The 18,606-nt window shown below is 43.7% G+C and overlaps 2 protein-coding genes across 4 annotated transcripts in view; one reads left to right on the top strand and one right to left on the bottom strand.

Annotated features, from left to right (window-relative positions):
* HABP4 (hyaluronan binding protein 4) overlaps positions 1–18,606 on the top strand; it is a 39,777-nt gene that overhangs the window by 18,583 nt on the left and 2,588 nt on the right. For all 3 annotated transcript variants that reach the window (XM_033236669.1, XM_033236670.1, XM_033236671.1), the window contains exons 5-6: positions 928–1,011; positions 15,004–15,175. In XM_033236669.1, coding sequence (XP_033092560.1) covers positions 928–1,011; positions 15,004–15,175 — 256 coding nt within the window. The remainder of the gene's footprint in view (positions 1–927; positions 1,012–15,003; positions 15,176–18,606) is intronic.
* Positions 10,737–18,606, bottom strand: part of CDC14B (cell division cycle 14B) — a 146,015-nt gene continuing 138,145 nt past the window's right edge. Inside the window, exon 15 of the mRNA XM_033236662.1 lies at positions 10,737–11,072. Coding sequence (XP_033092553.1) covers positions 11,068–11,072 — 5 coding nt within the window. The 3' untranslated portion in view covers positions 10,737–11,067. The remainder of the gene's footprint in view (positions 11,073–18,606) is intronic.

The following is an 18,606-nucleotide window of genomic DNA, read 5'->3' on the forward strand; positions in this document are numbered from 1 at the left end:
CAGCCTGAGGAACAAAGTGAAATCCCATCTCTACAAAAAATACAAAAAATTAGCCGGATATGGTGGTGTGTGCCTATAGTCCCAGCTACTCCAGAGGCTGAGGTGGGAAGTTCCCTTGCGCCCGGGAGGTCGAGACTACAGTGAGCTGTGATGGTGCCACTGCACTCCCGCCACCATGCCTGGCTAATTTTTGTATTTTTAGTAGACATGGGGTTTCACCATGTTGGCCAGGCTGGTGTCAGACTCCTGGCCTTAAGTGACCCACCCTCCTTGGCCTCCCAACGTGCTAGGATCACAGGCGAGAGCCACCCTGCCGGCCTGGAACCTTCATTTTAAAAAATAAAAGTTAATTATTCACGTTTTGTTTTAAAAACAGTGAGTTTTTAAAAAATTGATCATAGTAGCTTGGAGTTGAGAATTTAATAATTACTTAAATTGAAAAAGTCTTTTTCTGTTATTGTAGTTCCATTTATGGTTACTTTTTTAAAAAAAAAAAAACTTACTTTTAAAGCCCTCAATAGGCCAGGCACGGCAACTCACACCTGTAACCCCAGCACTTTGGGAAATCGAGGTGGGTAGATCACTTGAAGTCAGGAGTTCAAAACCAGCCTGGCCAACATGGCGAAACCCTGTCTCTACCAAAAACACACAAAAAAATTAGCTGGGCGTGGTGGTGGACACCTGTAATCCCAGCTACTCAGGAGGCTGAGGGAAGAGAATCTCTTGAACCTGGGAGGGAGGTTGCAGTGAGCCAAGATTGCACCACTGCACTCCAGCCTGGGTGACAGAATGAGACTCAGTCTCAAACAAACAAACAAACAAAAAAACCAAAACAAAACAGAAAACAGTGTTTTCTCCATCTTAAACACGCAAAGGCATTGGTGTGAACGTGTTTGTGTGACTAGAGAGGGCCTTTCTGTTTTTCAGTGACGTGGAGCCGACTGCACTGATGGAGGAACCCACGGTGGTGGAGGAAGCCCAGGGCGCCCCGGAAGAGGAGTCTCCAGCCAAGTAGGGCGTTTCATTCATTCCCTATTGTGGTGTTGGTTCTCTTCTTAATGATTTCCTTCCTTTTTTTTGAGATGGAATCTCGCTTTGTCTCCCAGGCTGTAGTGCAGTGGCACGACCTTGGCTCACTGCAACCTCCACTTCCTGGGTTCAAGCGATTCTCCTGTCTCAGCTTCCTGAGTAGTTGACACTATAGGCATGCGCCACCACACCCAGCTAATGTTTGCATTTTTAGTAGAGATGGGGTTTCACCATGTTGGCCAGGCTGGTCTCGAACTCCTGACCTCAAGTGATCCACCCTCTTCAGCCTCCCAAAGTGCTGGGATTCCAGGTGAGCCACCACACCTAGCCTTTCTTGATGATTTCTAAGAGCTCTTCACAGACCAGGAATCTCAACCCCTTATCCTATCACGGAGGGCTGACCTTAATGTATTAATGACTGGCGATCAAACTAATTAATAATTAGTTCAAATAACCTAATGAATATCAGTGATAATTGGTGAAAGTTAGGCATTCTGTCCTCTGCCTACAAGCTCTTTTCCAGCAGCTTGTTAAACTCCTTGACTTGGAGTAGCCTGACTCGCATATGGACCTCTAGTGCCTCGTCCCCTCTGCGCTCTCCCAGTCCACCCTCCCTCTCTCTTCATTGTGTAGCTTAGATCCTGGCTCCGTCTCCAGCACCCTCCAAGTTCTGTTTTTCTGCCTTTTTTTTTTTTTGATACTGAGTTTCGCTCTTGTTGCCAGGCTGGCACGATCTTGGCTCACTGCAACCTCCGCCTCCCGGGTTCAAGCAATTCTTCTCCTCAGCCTCCTGAGTAGCTGGGATTACAGGCATGCGCCACCACGCCCGGCTAACTTTGTATTTTTAATAGAGATGGGGTTTCTCCATGTTGACCAGGCTGGTCTCGAACCCCCAACCTCTGGTGATCCGCCCGTCTCAGCCCCACAAAGTGCTGGGATTACAGGCATGAGCCACTGTGCCTGGCCTCCAAGTTCTTAAATACCCATGCACCTTCAACTCTCTGGCCCTTTGCACTTTCTGCTGTAACTTGCTAGCAAAACCCCTCCTGGGTGACTCCACTATCTGCCTTCTCTCTGCCTGTTCCACAAGCTAAGCAGTACAAGTCACATCGTGGCCCGGTTAGAACCCCGTAAATTCCCGGTCACCGATATTCTGAAACCAGGCCTTGGCGATCCCCGGTTCTTGGGTTCACTCTTTTTCTCCCACCTTCTCTAATGACTGTTTTAATTTCTCCTCAAAACCCTGGCACTGCCTCCCACTGTACCCTTCCCCCATCGTCCTCTTCCATTTTTTGGATGCAGCGTTTCCTTCTATCTCACAGAGTGATTAGGAGCCATCAGGTGGGAACTTCCCACTCCCAAAGATACAAGACTGCTACACCTGCACACCTCCTGGGCTCCTTCCCTCATGGTAACCATCGGGGTGCCATCCCCCCTCTGACCTCTGCACGCTTCGGATCCTCTCTCCTACTGACTTCATGAAAACGTCACACTGTCAGTCAGCTCCTTCCTTTTTTGGTGTATTCATCTCCTTCCTCCCAACCCTCGTCTTCCAGTCAACATTTAAACATGCTCAGTCTCTCCTGTGTAAGTGTCCTCTGGACCCCACGTTCTCCGTCAGCCGCCTCTTTCAGAGTTGTGTGTGGCCTTCCCTTCCTCCCCTCCGCTTTTTCCTCACTTTAGCCAGGCCTGGCTTCCGTCCTCGCTGCCCTTCTGAAACAGTCACCATGTCTCCGGATCTAATGGATGCTGCAGTCTGCGTCTTTCTTGACCTCTCAGAAGCATTTGACTTTATTGATTTCTTCGTAAACGTGCTCTCCTGTTGGTTTCTGTGATCACTCTGCTCTTCTGGTTTTCCTTCTGCCTCTCAGCATCTCCTTTGCAGGCTCATCCTTGTCTTTCTGGTTTTTTAAAACGTTAAGTCTTTCAGGGCCCTGCCTTAGGCCTTCTCTTTCTATAGAGTTTCTTTATAGGATCTTAGGCACTTCTGTGGCTTAAATTGTCATTTACATGCTTACTCTGGAATATGTGTCTCTGGCTCCAACCTTCAATGTGGGCACCAGGCCTGTGGGTCCATCTTCCTGCTGGACGCTTCCCCTGGGACATTCCAGATGCTGCTGTGCCCAGCCTGACCGAGACTGGGCTGACTCCCCCTATACCTCTGGTCCTCACTCGCTGTTTCCATCCAGCTGTACAAACCGGAAACCTACGAGTCATCCTTGGAACTTCTGTCTTCTTGACCCTCCTCTTTCCAAAACCCAGTCCTTCCCTCTGCTCTGGCAATTGTACCCCTAGAAACTGAGCATCACCACTCACCAGCGTTGTCTAAGCCATTGTTATCTGGACCACCGCTGGAGCCCCTCACAGGGCTCCCTGTATCCTCACCTTCTGCGCCAAAGTGGTGTTCACACTGCATTCGGACTGTCGTGCCCTCGCCCCTTGCGTAAGACGCCCTGATGTCTTCCTGTCTTTTTTTCTGTCCCCTGTCCTGACCTGCAGAGTCCTGTGGCCCCTGCAAAACCCTCAAGTTCAGATATTCCTGTGCCTTCTCTGGGTTCACCATGAGGCCTTTATTTCATGTTCTCAAACATACTTTTATCCTGCCCCTGCCCGCACACTTGCCATACAGCTTTCACAACTGTTGTTTCTTTGTTTTCCCAACCCCCCTTTACTCTTTACCTATCTCTTACTCATCCTTCGGCTGCCAAAAGGCAGGGTGTCTAGTGGTTAAGAGCACAGATGTTGAACCGGTGTGATGAGTTGAAATCCCAGCTCTGCCACTTACTAGTTGGGCAAGTTATTGAATTTCTCTTTTTCAGTGGCTCAGTTTTCTTCATCTGTAAAATGGGAATAATAACGTCCCTACATTATAGGGTTCTTGTAAAGATTGTGTGTGTGTGTGTGTGTGTGTGTGTGTATGTGTGTGTGTGTGTGTATGTGTGTGTGTGTGTGTATGTGTATGTATGTGTGTCTCCGTGTCCTAGAGTGATGCCTGGCATGTAGCTAGTGCTTTATTAATATCATCTGCTATTATTATTGTTATTTATTGCAAGAGTGAAAGGCCACAGTGATTGATGATTGTGAAAGCTGTTAATTTACGATTCAAAACAATTTCAATGTATTATTCAAAACAAGAAATGTGTTTCATTAAAGAAATAGGATTAACAGTTAATATGAATATTTAGACAGTGAGCGAACTAAGGAACTCGATTAACAGTTTATATGAATATTGAGAAAGTTAACTGGATACCTTCAGGAGAACATTATATCCTTTTTGAGCCAATAAACATTTATACAAATTCAGGTAATATAAGGCAGAATAATAGAGAGTAAATTATAGTATTGTTCTAATCTATAGAATTGATTGAGATACTCTAGAATTCATAATATTAGACAAAAATATTTAGTCACTCTGAAAGAAAATAAAGCTTGTTGACTTTCTGTCTGCAGTATCCCAGGAGAGCTAGCTGGAAAATCTTTGTCTCTCTTTTCTGCTGACTGCTGCGGGGAAAATGAGCCTCTATTTGGGATTGCAAGCACAATGCAGGTGTTGGGTGACCGTGCTGAGACATTCTTTTTTCTGCATTGCCTTGTCAAATTTTAACATTATTACTAAAATTTCTAATAATACAGTTATAATTTTTTGAGACTCTAAAAGTTGGGCTGGTATCTGAGGAGCACATTGAGTGATAGCGATGTTCTCTGGTCTCAGGCTGTTTGAGTGTTGATTTTGCACTCTGGCTTCTGGCATTTAGCCTGAATGTACTACGTTCAGTGTACCTCTCAGTTCTAGAACGTCTTGGTAGATGAATCTGAGGTACTCTCACTTATGTTCAAACACACAACCTAAAGTGTACTTCCATTTTCCTCAAATAGGACGTATGTTACTGATAATTATATGTGCAATGCCCTTCCATCCTTCCGTCTTCTTCCTTTCATTACAGAAGTACTAACTGTTCCTTGTCGCATGGTGTTCTAGTGTTCGACGATACCTGTGATGACTCCTTGTATTTTAAGAATAACTCTAACATTGACCAGGTGCGGTGGCTCACACCTGTAATCCCAGCACTTTGGGAGGCTGAGACGGGTGGATCATGAGGTCAGGAGATCGAGACCATCCTGGCTAACACGGTGAAACCCCGTCTCTACTAAAAATAGAAAACATTAGCTGGGGGTGGTGGTGGGCACCTGTAGTCCCAGTTACTCGGGAGGCTGAGGCAGGAGAATGGCGTGAACTCAGAAGGTGGAGCTTGCAGTGAGCCAAGATGGTGCCACTGCACTCCAGCCTGGGCTATAGAGTGAGACTCCGTCTCAAAAAAAGAAAAAGAAAAAAAGAAAAAGAGTAACTCTAACATTTTTAGAGCATTTGCTGTTTGCCAAGAACTGCTGTAAATGCTTGCATGTCTTAATGCATTCAGTTCTTTGCCACTCCATGAAGGAGGAGCTACTGTTATTCTGACACTGGGACAGAGGCTGAATACCTGTCACCTGGCTCACGTGCAGAGCCGGAATGTGAACCGGGCAGATGCACAGACATTCATGCTCCTCTAGCGAGTGGTAGGAACAGCAAAAAGTGCTGTTCAGAACACCTGCTGGTAACTCGGGAGAGGGGAAGGTAAGAGCTGCCGGGATCTCTGAGCATTTCCCGACTCAGGAATATGGAACATCAACTCCCATCCTCCCTGAAAAATACTTTGTTAAAAGAAACTGTGAGGAAGCAGTAATACAAACTATCTGCAACAAATTATTTTTTATTGTAATTGGTTTCCTAGTGTATTTGCTGAAACAATGAAGATTTTCTTACTTTTTAGGTTAAATTCACTTGTCCCAGTTAAATATCCAATTAGTAAAGCTTTATTTCTGGAACCTGCTTTCTTTGATTCACTGCACGCTTTCATATATTCAGGTGAAAGGTATTGCATGGATGGAAATGTGGACATCTGAATCGATGTTTTGTATCTTTCCTCTGCGCCCATCATGACTGTTTTCCTTGTAGGTGTATTTCTCTGCCCCCGTATTCCCTGCATCTCGGTGGAGCACAGAGGTTGAGTGTAGGCTTTGGAAACGCAATGGGAGGATTGGAACTTGCCTCTTCTGTTTGTTTGCTCGCTATGTGGCCTCTCTCGGTCTCGGTATTCTTATCTGTAAAATGGGATATTAATTATATCTAACTGTTGATGTCATGAAATAATTCATATAAAGCATTGTGAATAGCATTGGCACATGGTGAGCGTACAGTGTCAGCTAGTCTCATTCGTTTCTAGATAAAGGGAACGGTGGTTAAAGCAGTGTGATTTCTATAATTTCACATGTTGAGACACAAACACAACTATCCAGTGTGTATCTAGCATTAGCCACATTACTATAGATTTGACCACCTTATATCCATAAGTCACTGTCATAGAAAATTCCCTCCCAAAAGTTTTGTATAATAAACCAAGGACTGTGAAGGTCTTTGAATTACTCAAAAATGGGAGCGTTAAAACCATAGCAGTTATGAGGCTCTTGGTTGTTAGAAATATACCTGCACGAGCCCTTCCTGGAATCGAAGGATGCATCTCTTCCTGTGGAATATTGAGTCATTGCGGAAACTGCCAGTAAAACTGTACTCAGAACCAATCAAATGAGAAATGGGGTATGAGTCACAGGATTGTCACCGTGTGTGTTTGCTCATAACCTTTAGTGGGTAGGGAATCGGGTTAAGGAGCCTGTCCTTGGTGATATTATGCTGCTTTCGATGTGGCTTGTTGAAACTGCAGCTGATAAGCAGGGGGGGATATGGGGCATCCATGCCTGTATTCTTGAACAAGGTGCATTCCAGTCAACAGCTTCAGGCTGATACTGCTGAAGGAGGCTGTAACTTGTAACTAATCTGAATTTCACTAGATGCTTTATGTGTCTACACACAATTTCAAGCTTGCATTTAATATATAACTTGTACTTTTTTGATCTAGTTCTTTGTTTAGATATGATGTCCTTTAAAATAAGCAAAGTGTGTTAATAACAAGTACTTCTTTGGCCTTAATGTAAAATCTATTCTTTCTAGAATTGAATTTTCTGGAATTTATGAAGTTTTATTAGGTCATCTTAAGTATGAAAGAATTACCAAATTTATAGCATTCAGTTCTGTTGATTTTTAAAATTATGTCAAAGTAGGTTAAAGAAGATTATGATTCCTTAATATTTATTTTTAGCTCTGTATTAAAAATTTATATTATGGAAAATTATACAAGTTTAGTAGTATAAAGAACTTGTAAGTAAGTTGTTCAGCTTCAACTGTTACCAAATCATGGCCATCCCTGTTTCACGCATATTTCTGCCAACTTCTGCCTCCCCCAGGGTATCATATGCCACTCATAAATGTTTCACAGTGTTATACCTACTACTCTTTTTAAATAACATAACTGGACTACTATTACTCCATTAAATATTTGGAGGATTTTTTTAATATCCTTGATATCATTAATACCAAGACACTTCTTCAGTTTCTGATTGTCTCAAAACCTTTTTAGAAAGATAATTCGTTTGAAACAATATTGAAATATACATGTCAATTGGTTAGTCTTTTGTCTGTTTTTAAAACAGCTTTGAGATATAGTTCACATCCAATAAATGGCACATATTTAGCATGTACAGTTTTACAAGCTTTGATATATGTGTACACTTGTGAAAGTATCACAATGAGCAAAATCATGAGCACAGCCATCGCCCCACAACATTTCCTAGTGTTCTTTTGTAGGCCCTCTCTCTTGCCCCATTTCCCCCCCGGCAACCAGTGATCTACTTTCTGTCACTACAGATTACTTTGCAGTTGCTGTAATTTTATATGAATGGAATCATGCAGCTTGTATTCTTTTTTGGTCTGTGTTCTTTCTCCGAGCATACTTATGTGTCATTGCGGAGTAGTAGTCTGTTATACAGGTAGACCACCATTTATCTGTTTACCTGGTGGTGATCATTCGGTGGTCTCCAGTTTTTGCTATAAAGCTGCATGAACTTTTTTTTTTCTTTTTTTTTTTTTGAGGCGGAGTCTTGTTCTGTCGCCCGGACTGGAGTGCAGTGGTCGGATCTCAGCTCACTGCAAGCTCCGCCTCCCGGGTTTACGCCATTCTCCTGCCTCAGCCTCCCGAGTAGCTGGGACTACAGGCGCCCGCCACCTCACCCAGCTAGTTTTTGTATTTTTAGTAGAGACGGGGTTTCACCGTGTTAGCCAAGATGGTCTCGATCTCCTGACCTCGTGATCCGCCCGTCTCGGCCTCCCAAAGTGCTGGGATTACAGGCTTGAGCCACCGCGCCCGGCCTTTTTTTTCTTTGAGACAGAGTCTCACTCTGTCACCCTGGCTGGAGTGCAGTGGTGTGATCTTGGCTCACTGCAAACTCTGCCTCCCAGGTTCAAGTGATTCTCCTGCCTCAGCCTCCCGAGTAGCTGGGATTACAGGCGCCCGCCACTATACCTAGCTAATTTTTTGTATTTTTAGTAGAGACGGAGTTTCACCATGTTGGCCAGGCAGGTCTCGAACTCCCGACCTTGTGATTCGCCCTCCTCGGCCTCCCAAAGTGCTGGGATTACAGGTGTGAACCACTGTGCCCGGCCTGAACATTTTAATATACAAATGTTTATATGAATATACACTTCCATTTCTCCTGGGTACATACCTAGGAGTGGAAGGGTTGGACCAAATGGTATGCGTATATTTCACTTTGTAAGAAGCTGCTGAACTCTTTTCCAAAAGGGTTGTACTGTTGTTACTTTCTCACCAACAGTAAGTGAGAGTTTACTTCTACATCCTTGCCAGTACGTGGTATGGTCAGTTTTTACAACTTCCAGTCATTTTAATAGGTATATAGCTCATTATGGGTTTTTTTGGTCATCATTTGTTTTTTTCTTTTTTTTTTTTTAGAGACAAGGTCTTGCTCTGTCACCCAGGCTAGAGTACAGTGGTGTGATCACAGCTCACTGTAACCTCGAATTCCTGGGCTCAAATGATCCTCCCACCTCAGCCTCCTGATGGCAAGCGCCACCATGCCCAGCTAACTTTTTACTTTTTTGTGGAGATGGGGTCTCGCTTTGGGACCCAGGCTAGTCTCCAACTCCTGGCCTCAAGTGCTGCCTCGGCCTCCTGGAGTGCTGAAATTACAGATGTGGGCCACCGTGTCTAGCCTCATTGTGGTTTTAATTTGCATTTCCCTAATGACTAACAATGTTGAACATTTTTTGCGTGGTATTTCCCATCTGTATTTCTTCTTTAGTAAACCTGCTTTGATAAAGAACCACTGCCACCAGGTACTTGATTGTTTCCAGGGCATTTGGGTGGACAGAGCTGGGAAACAGACACACACACATTAGAAGATAAAATATGAGTTCATTCAATATTTCCAATTCAAAGTTGCAATGCGGGATTTTTTTTTTTTTTTTTTTTTTGAGGTGGAGTCTCGCTCTGTAGCCCAGGCTGGAGTGCAGTGGCGCGATCTTGGCTTACTGCAAGCTCCGCCTCCTGGGTTCATGCCATTCTCCTGCCTCAGCCTCCCGAGTATAGCTGGGACTACAGGCCCCTGCCACCACGACCGGCTAATTTTTTGTATTTTTTTTAGTAGAGATGGGGTTTCACCGTGTTAGCCAGGATGGTCTCAATCTCCTGACCTCGTGATCCGCCCACCTCGGCCTTCCAAAGTGCCGGGATTACAAGCGGGAGCCACCGCGCCCGGCCTGCAATACGGGATTTTTACCTAGACTACTTGTTTCTCCTTTTCTTACATACTGAAAATTCTAGTTCTGAGTAACATTGTGCTTTTAGTCATTCGTTGCACATAAAACAGTCACAGCATTACCAGCACTACCTTCAGTAACACAGTTACTGAAAAGCTATGTCGAGGAGGGAGATGAGTAACCAAATCTGTATTTCAAAATCATTTGAAATAGTTTCTCTTGATGGTTATATCACCAGTTTCATAAACATTTAGGTTACTTTGATTCATTTTACTTTCAAATTTTAGAGATTGAATTTTAATTTAAATCTGTTTTATAATTATGTAAAATATTTACATGTTTCCAAAGTTCAGTCTGAAAAACATGATTTCTTTTTTTCTTTTTGAAATGGAGTTTCACTCTTGCTCAGGCTGGAGTGCAATGGTGCAATCTCAGTTCACTGCAACCTCTGCCTCCCGGGTTCAAGCGATTCTCCTGCCTCAGCTTCCTGAGTAGCTGGGATTACAGGTGTCTGCCACCATGCCCAGCTAATTTTTGCATTTTTAAGAGAGACGGGATTTCACCATGTTGGCCAGGCCTGTGTCGAATTCCTGACCTCAAGTAATCAACTGGCCTCAGCCTCCCAAAGTGCTGGGATTACAGACATGAGCCACCATGCCCAACCAAAATATGGTATTTTCAAATAGCTTTTATCCCTGTTTTTTTCCTGGCTTACATTCCAATTAAAAAAAAAATGGCCCAGTGTGGTGGCTCATGCCTGTAATCCCAGCACTGTGGGAGGCCAAGGTGGGTGAATTGCTTGAGCTTAGTTTGAGACCAGCCTAGGCAACCGGTGAGACCCTCCCCCACCCCATCTCTACAAAAAATACAAAAATTAGCCGGGTATGGTGGTGCATGCCTGTAGTAGTCCCAGCTACTCTGAGGGCTGAAGTGAGAGGATCCCTTGAGCCCAGGAGGTAGAGGTTGCAGTGAGCAGAGATCACGCCACCGCACTCCAGCCTGGGTGACAGAGTGAGACCCTGTCTCAAAAACAAACAACAAAAAGAACCTCTCTATCTCTGTCTGTGCTATGCATATGTATTTGTGTGGTCTCCAGGGTACTGCACACCCCTCCTTGCTTGTCTCATTCACTCTGGAAGGTGCCCCATGGCAGTGTGTGGAGGCAGTCCTCATTCCTTTCTTAGCTGCTATGCTATAGTTTTTCACCAAGTTCTTCTGGATCGGTTTGGGTGGCTCCATTGATTTACTGTTCCAGTGTCTTAGTGTCTTTCAATATTTTTGCCAATATATATTTGAGATCTCTGTTTTGATATTGGTATTTTTCCAGCATTTTATTCTGAAAATTTCAAAACGCAGCAAAGTTTAAAGAATTTTATAGCGAACATCTATACTTACCACTACCTAAATGCTACCATTTAGATCTTATGTATTCATTTTATGTTACGTATTCATCATTAATCCACCATGTTTTTTCACATTTCATAATAAATTATAGACATCTATATACTTCCCCCTAAATAGTTCAACATACATATCACTAAATAGAGCTTAGTATTTGTTTACAGTTTCTTCTGATATAAAATGTCTATACTGTGAAATGTATAAATCTTAAGTGTAATTCACTGTTTTGATAAATGCATGTACTTGTGGAATCCAAACTCCTGTCAATACACAGAACATTATCAATCACGCCAGAAAATTCCTTCATATTCCTTCATGTTACCTTTTCTTTGATGTTTTTTCTACCATCGGCTTGGTATTGTAAAGTTACTGCAAATTTGTCTATTTTGGATGCACTGTGGTTAGGTTTCTCTACTGATTTTGCTTATATTTTTCATAACATTGATCTGTGTATTTCTATAATGGAACCTTAAATTACATCAGCTCTTCAGTGAAGATACAGATTTGACTCTCTCCCCACTCTCCACCTACTGTTTTTTTTTGTTTGTTTGTTTTTGGAGACAGAGTCTCGTTCTGTCATCCAGGCTGGAGTACAGTGGCACCATCTCGGCTCACTGCAACCTCCGCCTCCCGGGTTCAAGTGATTCTCCTGCCTCAGCCTCCTGAGTAGCTGGGATTACAGGCGTGCACCACCACACCCAGCTAACTTTTGTATTTTTAGTAGAGATGGGGTTTCTACATGTTAGGCTGGTCTCAAACACCTGACCTTGTGATCCACCCGCCTTGGCCTCCCAAAGTGTTGGGATTACAGGCGTGAGCCACCACGCCTGGCCTGTTTTTTTCCTTTAAACATCTTCAAGATATAATTCTCGTACTATAGCACTCAACTCTCTAAGTATATAGGCCAGGTGCGGTTGTTCACACCTGTAATCCCAACACTTTGGGAGGCAGAGGCAGGAGGATCACTTGAGGCCAGGAATTCAACACCAGCCTGGACTACATGGTGAGACCCTGTCTCTACAAAATTGTAAAAATTAGCTGGGCCTGATGGCTTATGCCTATAGTCCCATCTACTCTCAGGAAGCTGAGGTGGGAGGATCCTTGGACTCAGGAGGTTGAAAGTACGGTGAGCCATCATCATGCCACTGCACTCCAGCCTGGCCAACAGAGTGAAACCCTGTCTCCGACAAATAAATGAATAAACGAATGAATGCATGGATGAATGGTTTGGGGTATGTTACATTATTAATTTTTTAAATTGCAGTAAAAATAACACAAAAATTGCCATTTTTACCATTTTAATATATACAATTTAGTGGAAAATATACAGTTTAGTGGCCTCAGTAACATTCACTGTGTGTGTAACCATCACCACCATCCATCTCTGGAACTTTTTTTTTTTTTTTTTTTTTTGAGACAGAGTCTTGCTCTGTCGCCCAGGCTGGAGTGCAGTGGTGCGATCTCAGCTCAGTGCAGCCCCCGTCTCCCAGGTTCAAGCGATTCTCGTGCCTCAGCCTCCTGAGTAGCTGAGACTGCAGGCACCTACCACCACACCCGGCTCATTTTTTTGGTATTTTTTAATAGAGACAGGGTTTCACCATATTGGCCAGGCTGGTCTCGAACTCCTGACCTCGTGATCCGCCCGCCTCGGCCTCCCAAGTGCTGGCATTACAGGCGTGAGCCATCACGCCTGGCCTAGAACTTTTTCATCACAAACAGAAACTCTATATCCATTCAGCACTAACTCCCCTTTCCCCTCAGCATGTAGTAACCTGTTTTACTTGTCCTTATGAATGTGCCTGTTCTAGGTGCCTCATCTAAGTGGAATCGTTCAATGTTCCTTTTGTGCCTGGCTTATTTTAACTATTAGCATCAGGGTTTCAGTTTCATCCATGTTGTAGCATGTGCCAGTCTTCATTTCCTTTTTTTTTTTTTTTTTTGCGTATTTTTTGGTGATTTTCAAATCTACAATTTAATCCTTTTAAAGTGGCATTTAGTACATTCAGAGTGTTCTGCAACCATCACCATGATCTGGCTCCAGAACGCGGTCATCATCCCAAAAGGAAACCTTGTGCCCATTCAGCCTCACCCCCGTCCTCCCTCCCTGCAGCCCTGGTCACCACTCATCTGCTTCCTGTCTGTGAACCTGGCTCCTCTGCATAGTTCATGTAAATGGAATCATACACAGAAGTCTTTTCTGCCTGGTTTATTTCACTTGCATCATTTTCTCAAGGTTTGTTCATGTTGTAATGTGTATTCATACTTTGTTTCTTTTTATTGCCAGATAATATTCCAAAAAGTCTGCCATATTTGGTTTATCCACTCATGAGTTAATAGACATTTGTGTTCACTTTTTGGCTATTATGAATAGCGCTGCAGCGAACACTCGGGTTTCAGTTTGCATGTGGATGTGTTTTCATTTCTCTTGGGTATAAAACCCAGGAGTGAAATTTCTGGGTCAGAGGCTAACTCAGCTTAGATTTTTGAGGAACCACCAGACTGCTTTCCCAAGTGGCTACACCATTTCACCTTCCCACTGGCAGTGTGTGTGGGTTCCAGTTTCTCCATGTCCTCCCCAACGCCTGTCAAATGTCTTTTTGATTCTAACCCTCCCACTGGGTGTGGAATGGTGCAGCTCTGTGGTTCTGACTTGTTTTTCTCTAATAGCTAATGATGTGCAACATCTTACTGCCTATTTGTATATCTTCTCTGGAAAAATGTTTATTCGGATCCTTGCCTTTTTTGAGGGGAGGGTGTTCATTTGTCTCAATTAAAGACGACTTGTATCTAGAATTCATAAAGCATTCTTTTTTTTTTTTTTTTTTTTTTTAAGAGACAGTGTCTCACCGTGTTGCCTAGGCTGGAACACAGCGGCCATTCACACATGTGATCATAGCTCACTGCAGCCTGGAACACCTGGCCTCAAGCAGTCCTCCTACCTCAGCCCCCTCAGTAGCTAGGACTATCGGCATGAGCCACCACGCCTGGCTCTTCATAAAGGATTCTTTATATATTCTAGTTACAAGTCCCTTTTGAGATATATTATTTGTAAATATTTTCTCCCATTTTGTGGACTGTCTTTTTACTTTCTTGATGGTGTCCTTTGTCGTACAAAAGTGTCTGCTGATGTTCGACATACATACTTTTGTTGCTTGTGCTTTTGGTGTCATGTGGAAGAAACCATTGGCCAATCCTGGGTTAGGAAGGTTTCTGCCTAGGTTTTCTGCTAAGAGTTTTCTATTTTAGCTCTTGTATTTATGGTGTGAGGTAGGTCTAACTTCTTTCTTTTGGTGCGGATATCCAGTTGTCCCAGCACCATTTGTTGAAAATACTTTTCATTCTCCACTGAATTGTCTTTGGCACCACGGTTGGAAAAAAAATCAATTGACCATAAATGTAAGGGTTTATTTCTGGGCTCTGAATTATTTTCTCTCGATCTATATTTCTGTCTTTTGTTTTCTTTTTAAAATTCATTAAAGAGGATATTTACAAAAGTATGCATTTAGGAGCCACTGCTTTAAAACTTCTGTTTATGGTTTCCTGTATTTTGTTTCAGCTCGTTTTCCGTAATTACCTTGTTTTGTCTGTCATGGAGTGGTGAAGTGTAACGTTAATGTCATCAGGATGGTGATGTTCCCATTTTTCAAAGATTGCTTTGAACACAGGAAGTGTTTTCTGTCGGCAGCGATAACATACAATGTTGAAAATGAAATATGGAAGCTTGTGAGTCAGAGATTTTCTTACTTGCATCTGAAATGCAGTACCACAAAAATATGTAGAATAAATGGTTGTAACTTTTTCTTTAATAAAGTAGACATTTTCATACCATTAAAAATTATTCTTTATGCTTATACATCTCTTTATAGAATTCCTGAGTTGGAGGTAGAAGAAGAAACCCAAGTTCAAGAGATGACTTTAGATGAGTGGAAAAATCTTCAAGAACAGACCAGACCAAAGCCTGAGTTTAACATCCGGAAACCAGAATCCTCTGTTCCTTCCAAAGCAGTGGTGATTCACAAGTCAAAATATAGAGATGATGTAAGCATTACATTTCGTATGTAGAGGTAATCTTTACTTTTACCTCATTGGAAGTGAAATGGACCTTTCCACTTCTATCTTGAAAATGGAACATTAGTAATTGGCGCTTTTGTTTCTAATCAGAGATGATCTATGCCTAATTTTCCTGTATCTTTATTGTTCATTAAGAAAAGGAATTGAAACTTGATGTATTGAGAGCAGCACAGAGCAGTCAGAGGAACAGTGTATCCTCTGCTCCTCCGGGGCTGTGCTGGGACTGTACACATACATACTGTGTGTTCATTGTACTTCATTTTTCTCAAGCGAGAGTTACAGATTGTGTCTTGTACAGTTCAGAGTTATTCAAAGGATAACTACACTCTGTTTTCCCTGATTAGTTTACTTTACTTTCAACTCTGATTTTTGATGAGAGCATTTCACTCTGAGTAGTTGATGACGTTTTAAACTGTGGTTGAGGTTCCGTGCTCTTCTGACGCCTGTCCCATGTTGGTTCAGCAGCTTTGCGCCCCTTGCCTAACTGCAGAGGTGGCGGGAAATGAGTCCCCGAACTGCCTGGCTGCTTGGTCAGGCCACAGCAGCGTGTGCTGCGGGGGTTGCAGGGAGCCCCTCTGTGTTGTGAGGCCTGATTGCTCAAAGCGTCCATCCGGCTCTTCTCAGAAGCTTCCGTTTTGCAGGGAGAGGCGTCGGGGAAACATCCAGCAGCCTGTGTTGATAGGGATGCCACTGGGTCATTGAGTCCCCTACCTAAGTTACTGAAGGCAAGGTCCACTGAAGCATTCTCATTATGGGATTTGAATCTGTGTCATTCTGTGACAGCTTGATCCAGTCGCTCTGTCGAGGTGGGAGTGTTCTTCCTCTCTGTGGGGTATTAGTCACTGATTCTCATGTGCAGTCTCAGGAATGTTATCCTGTTGTAGAGTTGTCACTGACACTTTGGTTAGTTTCATTTTCTGAGTGAGTACTTTGATTAGGGGGTCATTGAAGATACAGGGCTCTTGGGAGGCCAAGGCGGGTGGATCACCTGAGGTTAGGAGTTTGAGACCCTCCTGGCCAACATGGTGAAACCCTGTCTCTACTTAAAATACAAAAAATAGCCGGGCGAGGTGGCGGGCGCCTGTAGTCCCAGCTACTCAGGAGGCTGAGGCAGGAGAATGGCGGGAACCTGGGAGGCGGAGCTTGCAGTGAGCTGAGATCCGGCCACTGCACTCCAGCCTGGGCAACAGAGCGAGACTCCGTCTCAAAAAAAAAAAAAAAAAATACAGGATTCTCTCCCATCCTCTTGTTTTGGTGAGTCCAAGCTGTAGGAGGCCTTACTAGTAAGTTTGGCGCTGTTCCACGAGAAATGGCTTTTTGTAGACATAGGTGGCCAGAGCTTTATTTCCTTGGCAATCCCTGGGAGGCATTTTCTGATTCCACTAGCTGGCTGGGTTGGTTCTTTACCTGTCCACTTCCTTTGTTCTTTGTTCCAGGCATTGTAAGTAAAATTTTCTCGAAAACAAATGTGCTGCCAGGATTGAAATGTGCAGCTGACATGTTAGGTAAAAATAGAGGCTGCTGTTCCTTAATCCACAGCAGATCCGTCCTCCCTGGCGCCAGAGGTCTCCCAGGATATTTGAAGCAAGTGGGTTAGCTGAGTCATCGGGCTTGGTCTCAGTGAAGCACACATCTCGGTCCTTGTTCATCTTAAAGGATGGAAGCTTTTAGCTAGGAATTGTTCTTAAAGCAACACAAGCCTGATCTTGGGTTCATCAGTTTACTTCGTTCTGGACACCTGAAGAGGCAAAAGCACTAGAATACCTAGCCAAGTTCAGACCTAGTAACAGCCCCGTGTAAGGCACTGGGCAGTGAAAGCACTTTGGCCAGGGCCAGCTGGAGCCGCGAGTGGAGCCCAAGCCTTTGTATGTCCTTAGACTGTGTCCACTCCCTGCTCCACTCTCTCGAGGCCCTTCCTGCCCCTTCCTGCAGTGGGAGGCGGCTCAAAGCAGGGCCCCAGGGAGACCTTACCAGGGCTTCCCTGCTGAGTGCCAAAGAGGCAAGAGTTGGTTATTTTGCCTGTTACTATTTTTTGTGTGTTTATCTTTTTCCAGAGTGCCAGTGCTCCTGGATTGTTTTTCTTCACCTTTTTAGCACTAAGCATCCAACTACCTAAAGCCTCTGCTTTATTTTAACCTGAGACCTTAAAGGGGACACAAATGTTAAGCGTGAAGGCTGCCATGAGCATATGGCCTAAAGGTGTGGATGTGCTTGTGGAAACTTGGTTCCATTTCCTGGTTGTAGTAATGTTTAATGTTGTGGCACTTTGGAGATTCTCATCTGAGATCACTGACGTATTTTCTGTTCTGCAGGTTTTTATTTTACTTAAAGTGGGTTTGTGTGTGTGTGTGTGTGTGTGTGTGTGGTGTGTGTGTGTGTGCTACCATTATTATGAGTTGAAGCCAAATCAAATTTGGATCAGATTTAATTTATTTAATATAGTTGTCACAAGATATAGAATTTTAATGAAAGCAGTTCTTAAAAAGCAGCTTTGTGCAACACTTTATGCAGTGTTGGTAGAACACTCAGGTAACCATACTCTTGTTTTTATAAAATTTCTCTATATTTTGAGTGAGAATTGTTTATTATAAATCATGTGATTTCTAGCACGTGGTACTTAGAGTCAGCACCCATGCTGAAAGGAATTTCTCTGTTAAATTCTATTCTGGGAAGGAGATATTTCCTTATTTATGAAAGCATTTGTGAACAGATAAGACAGAAAATAAGCAAAAATGAAAACTTTCTTATCTCAGCAAAATACACTTAGATATAAAACATGTATATTGTTTGCTATTATTAGTCATGCCGAATCTTACATCTTAACCTGCTCAGGTGATAGAAATTTGGTCCCACTTGAAATCATAAGTTCAGAGATGTTTGGATTAAGATTGTAATTGCAAGAATGTGGGACTGCAAAACATACGGAACTCACTGTCTTGGAATTGGAACAGCAGTGCTGTCTTCCTTTGTCCAGCTCTGCAGCCCAGGGCCAGAGACACATCCAGAGAGTGGCTCTGTCTAGCCCCTGAGGGTGTTTTAGCTCCTGTGCAGCACATTGCAGCCACTAAGCCAAGTGAGTGTGGGGATGGCCATGGCCTGTGCGTGTTGGATGCTGTAGATGGCCATGGCCTGTGCGTGTTGGATGCTGTAGATGGCCATGGCCTGTGCGTGTTGGATGCTGTAGATGGCCATGGCCTGTGCGTGTTGGATGCTGTAGATGGCCGTGGCCTGTGCGTGTTGGATGCTGTAGATGGCCGTGGCCTGTGCGTGTTGGATGCTGTAGATGGCCGTGGCCTGTGCGTGTTGGATGCTGTAGATGGCCGTGGCCTGTGCGTGTTGGATGCTGTAGATGGCCGTGGCCTGTGCGTGTTGGATGCTGTAGATGGCCGTGGCCTGTG

This window comes from Trachypithecus francoisi, unplaced genomic scaffold, assembly GCF_009764315.1.
Source record: "Trachypithecus francoisi isolate TF-2019V2 unplaced genomic scaffold, Tfra_2.0 Lachesis_group16, whole genome shotgun sequence".
Taxonomy (NCBI): Eukaryota; Metazoa; Chordata; class Mammalia; order Primates; family Cercopithecidae; genus Trachypithecus; species Trachypithecus francoisi.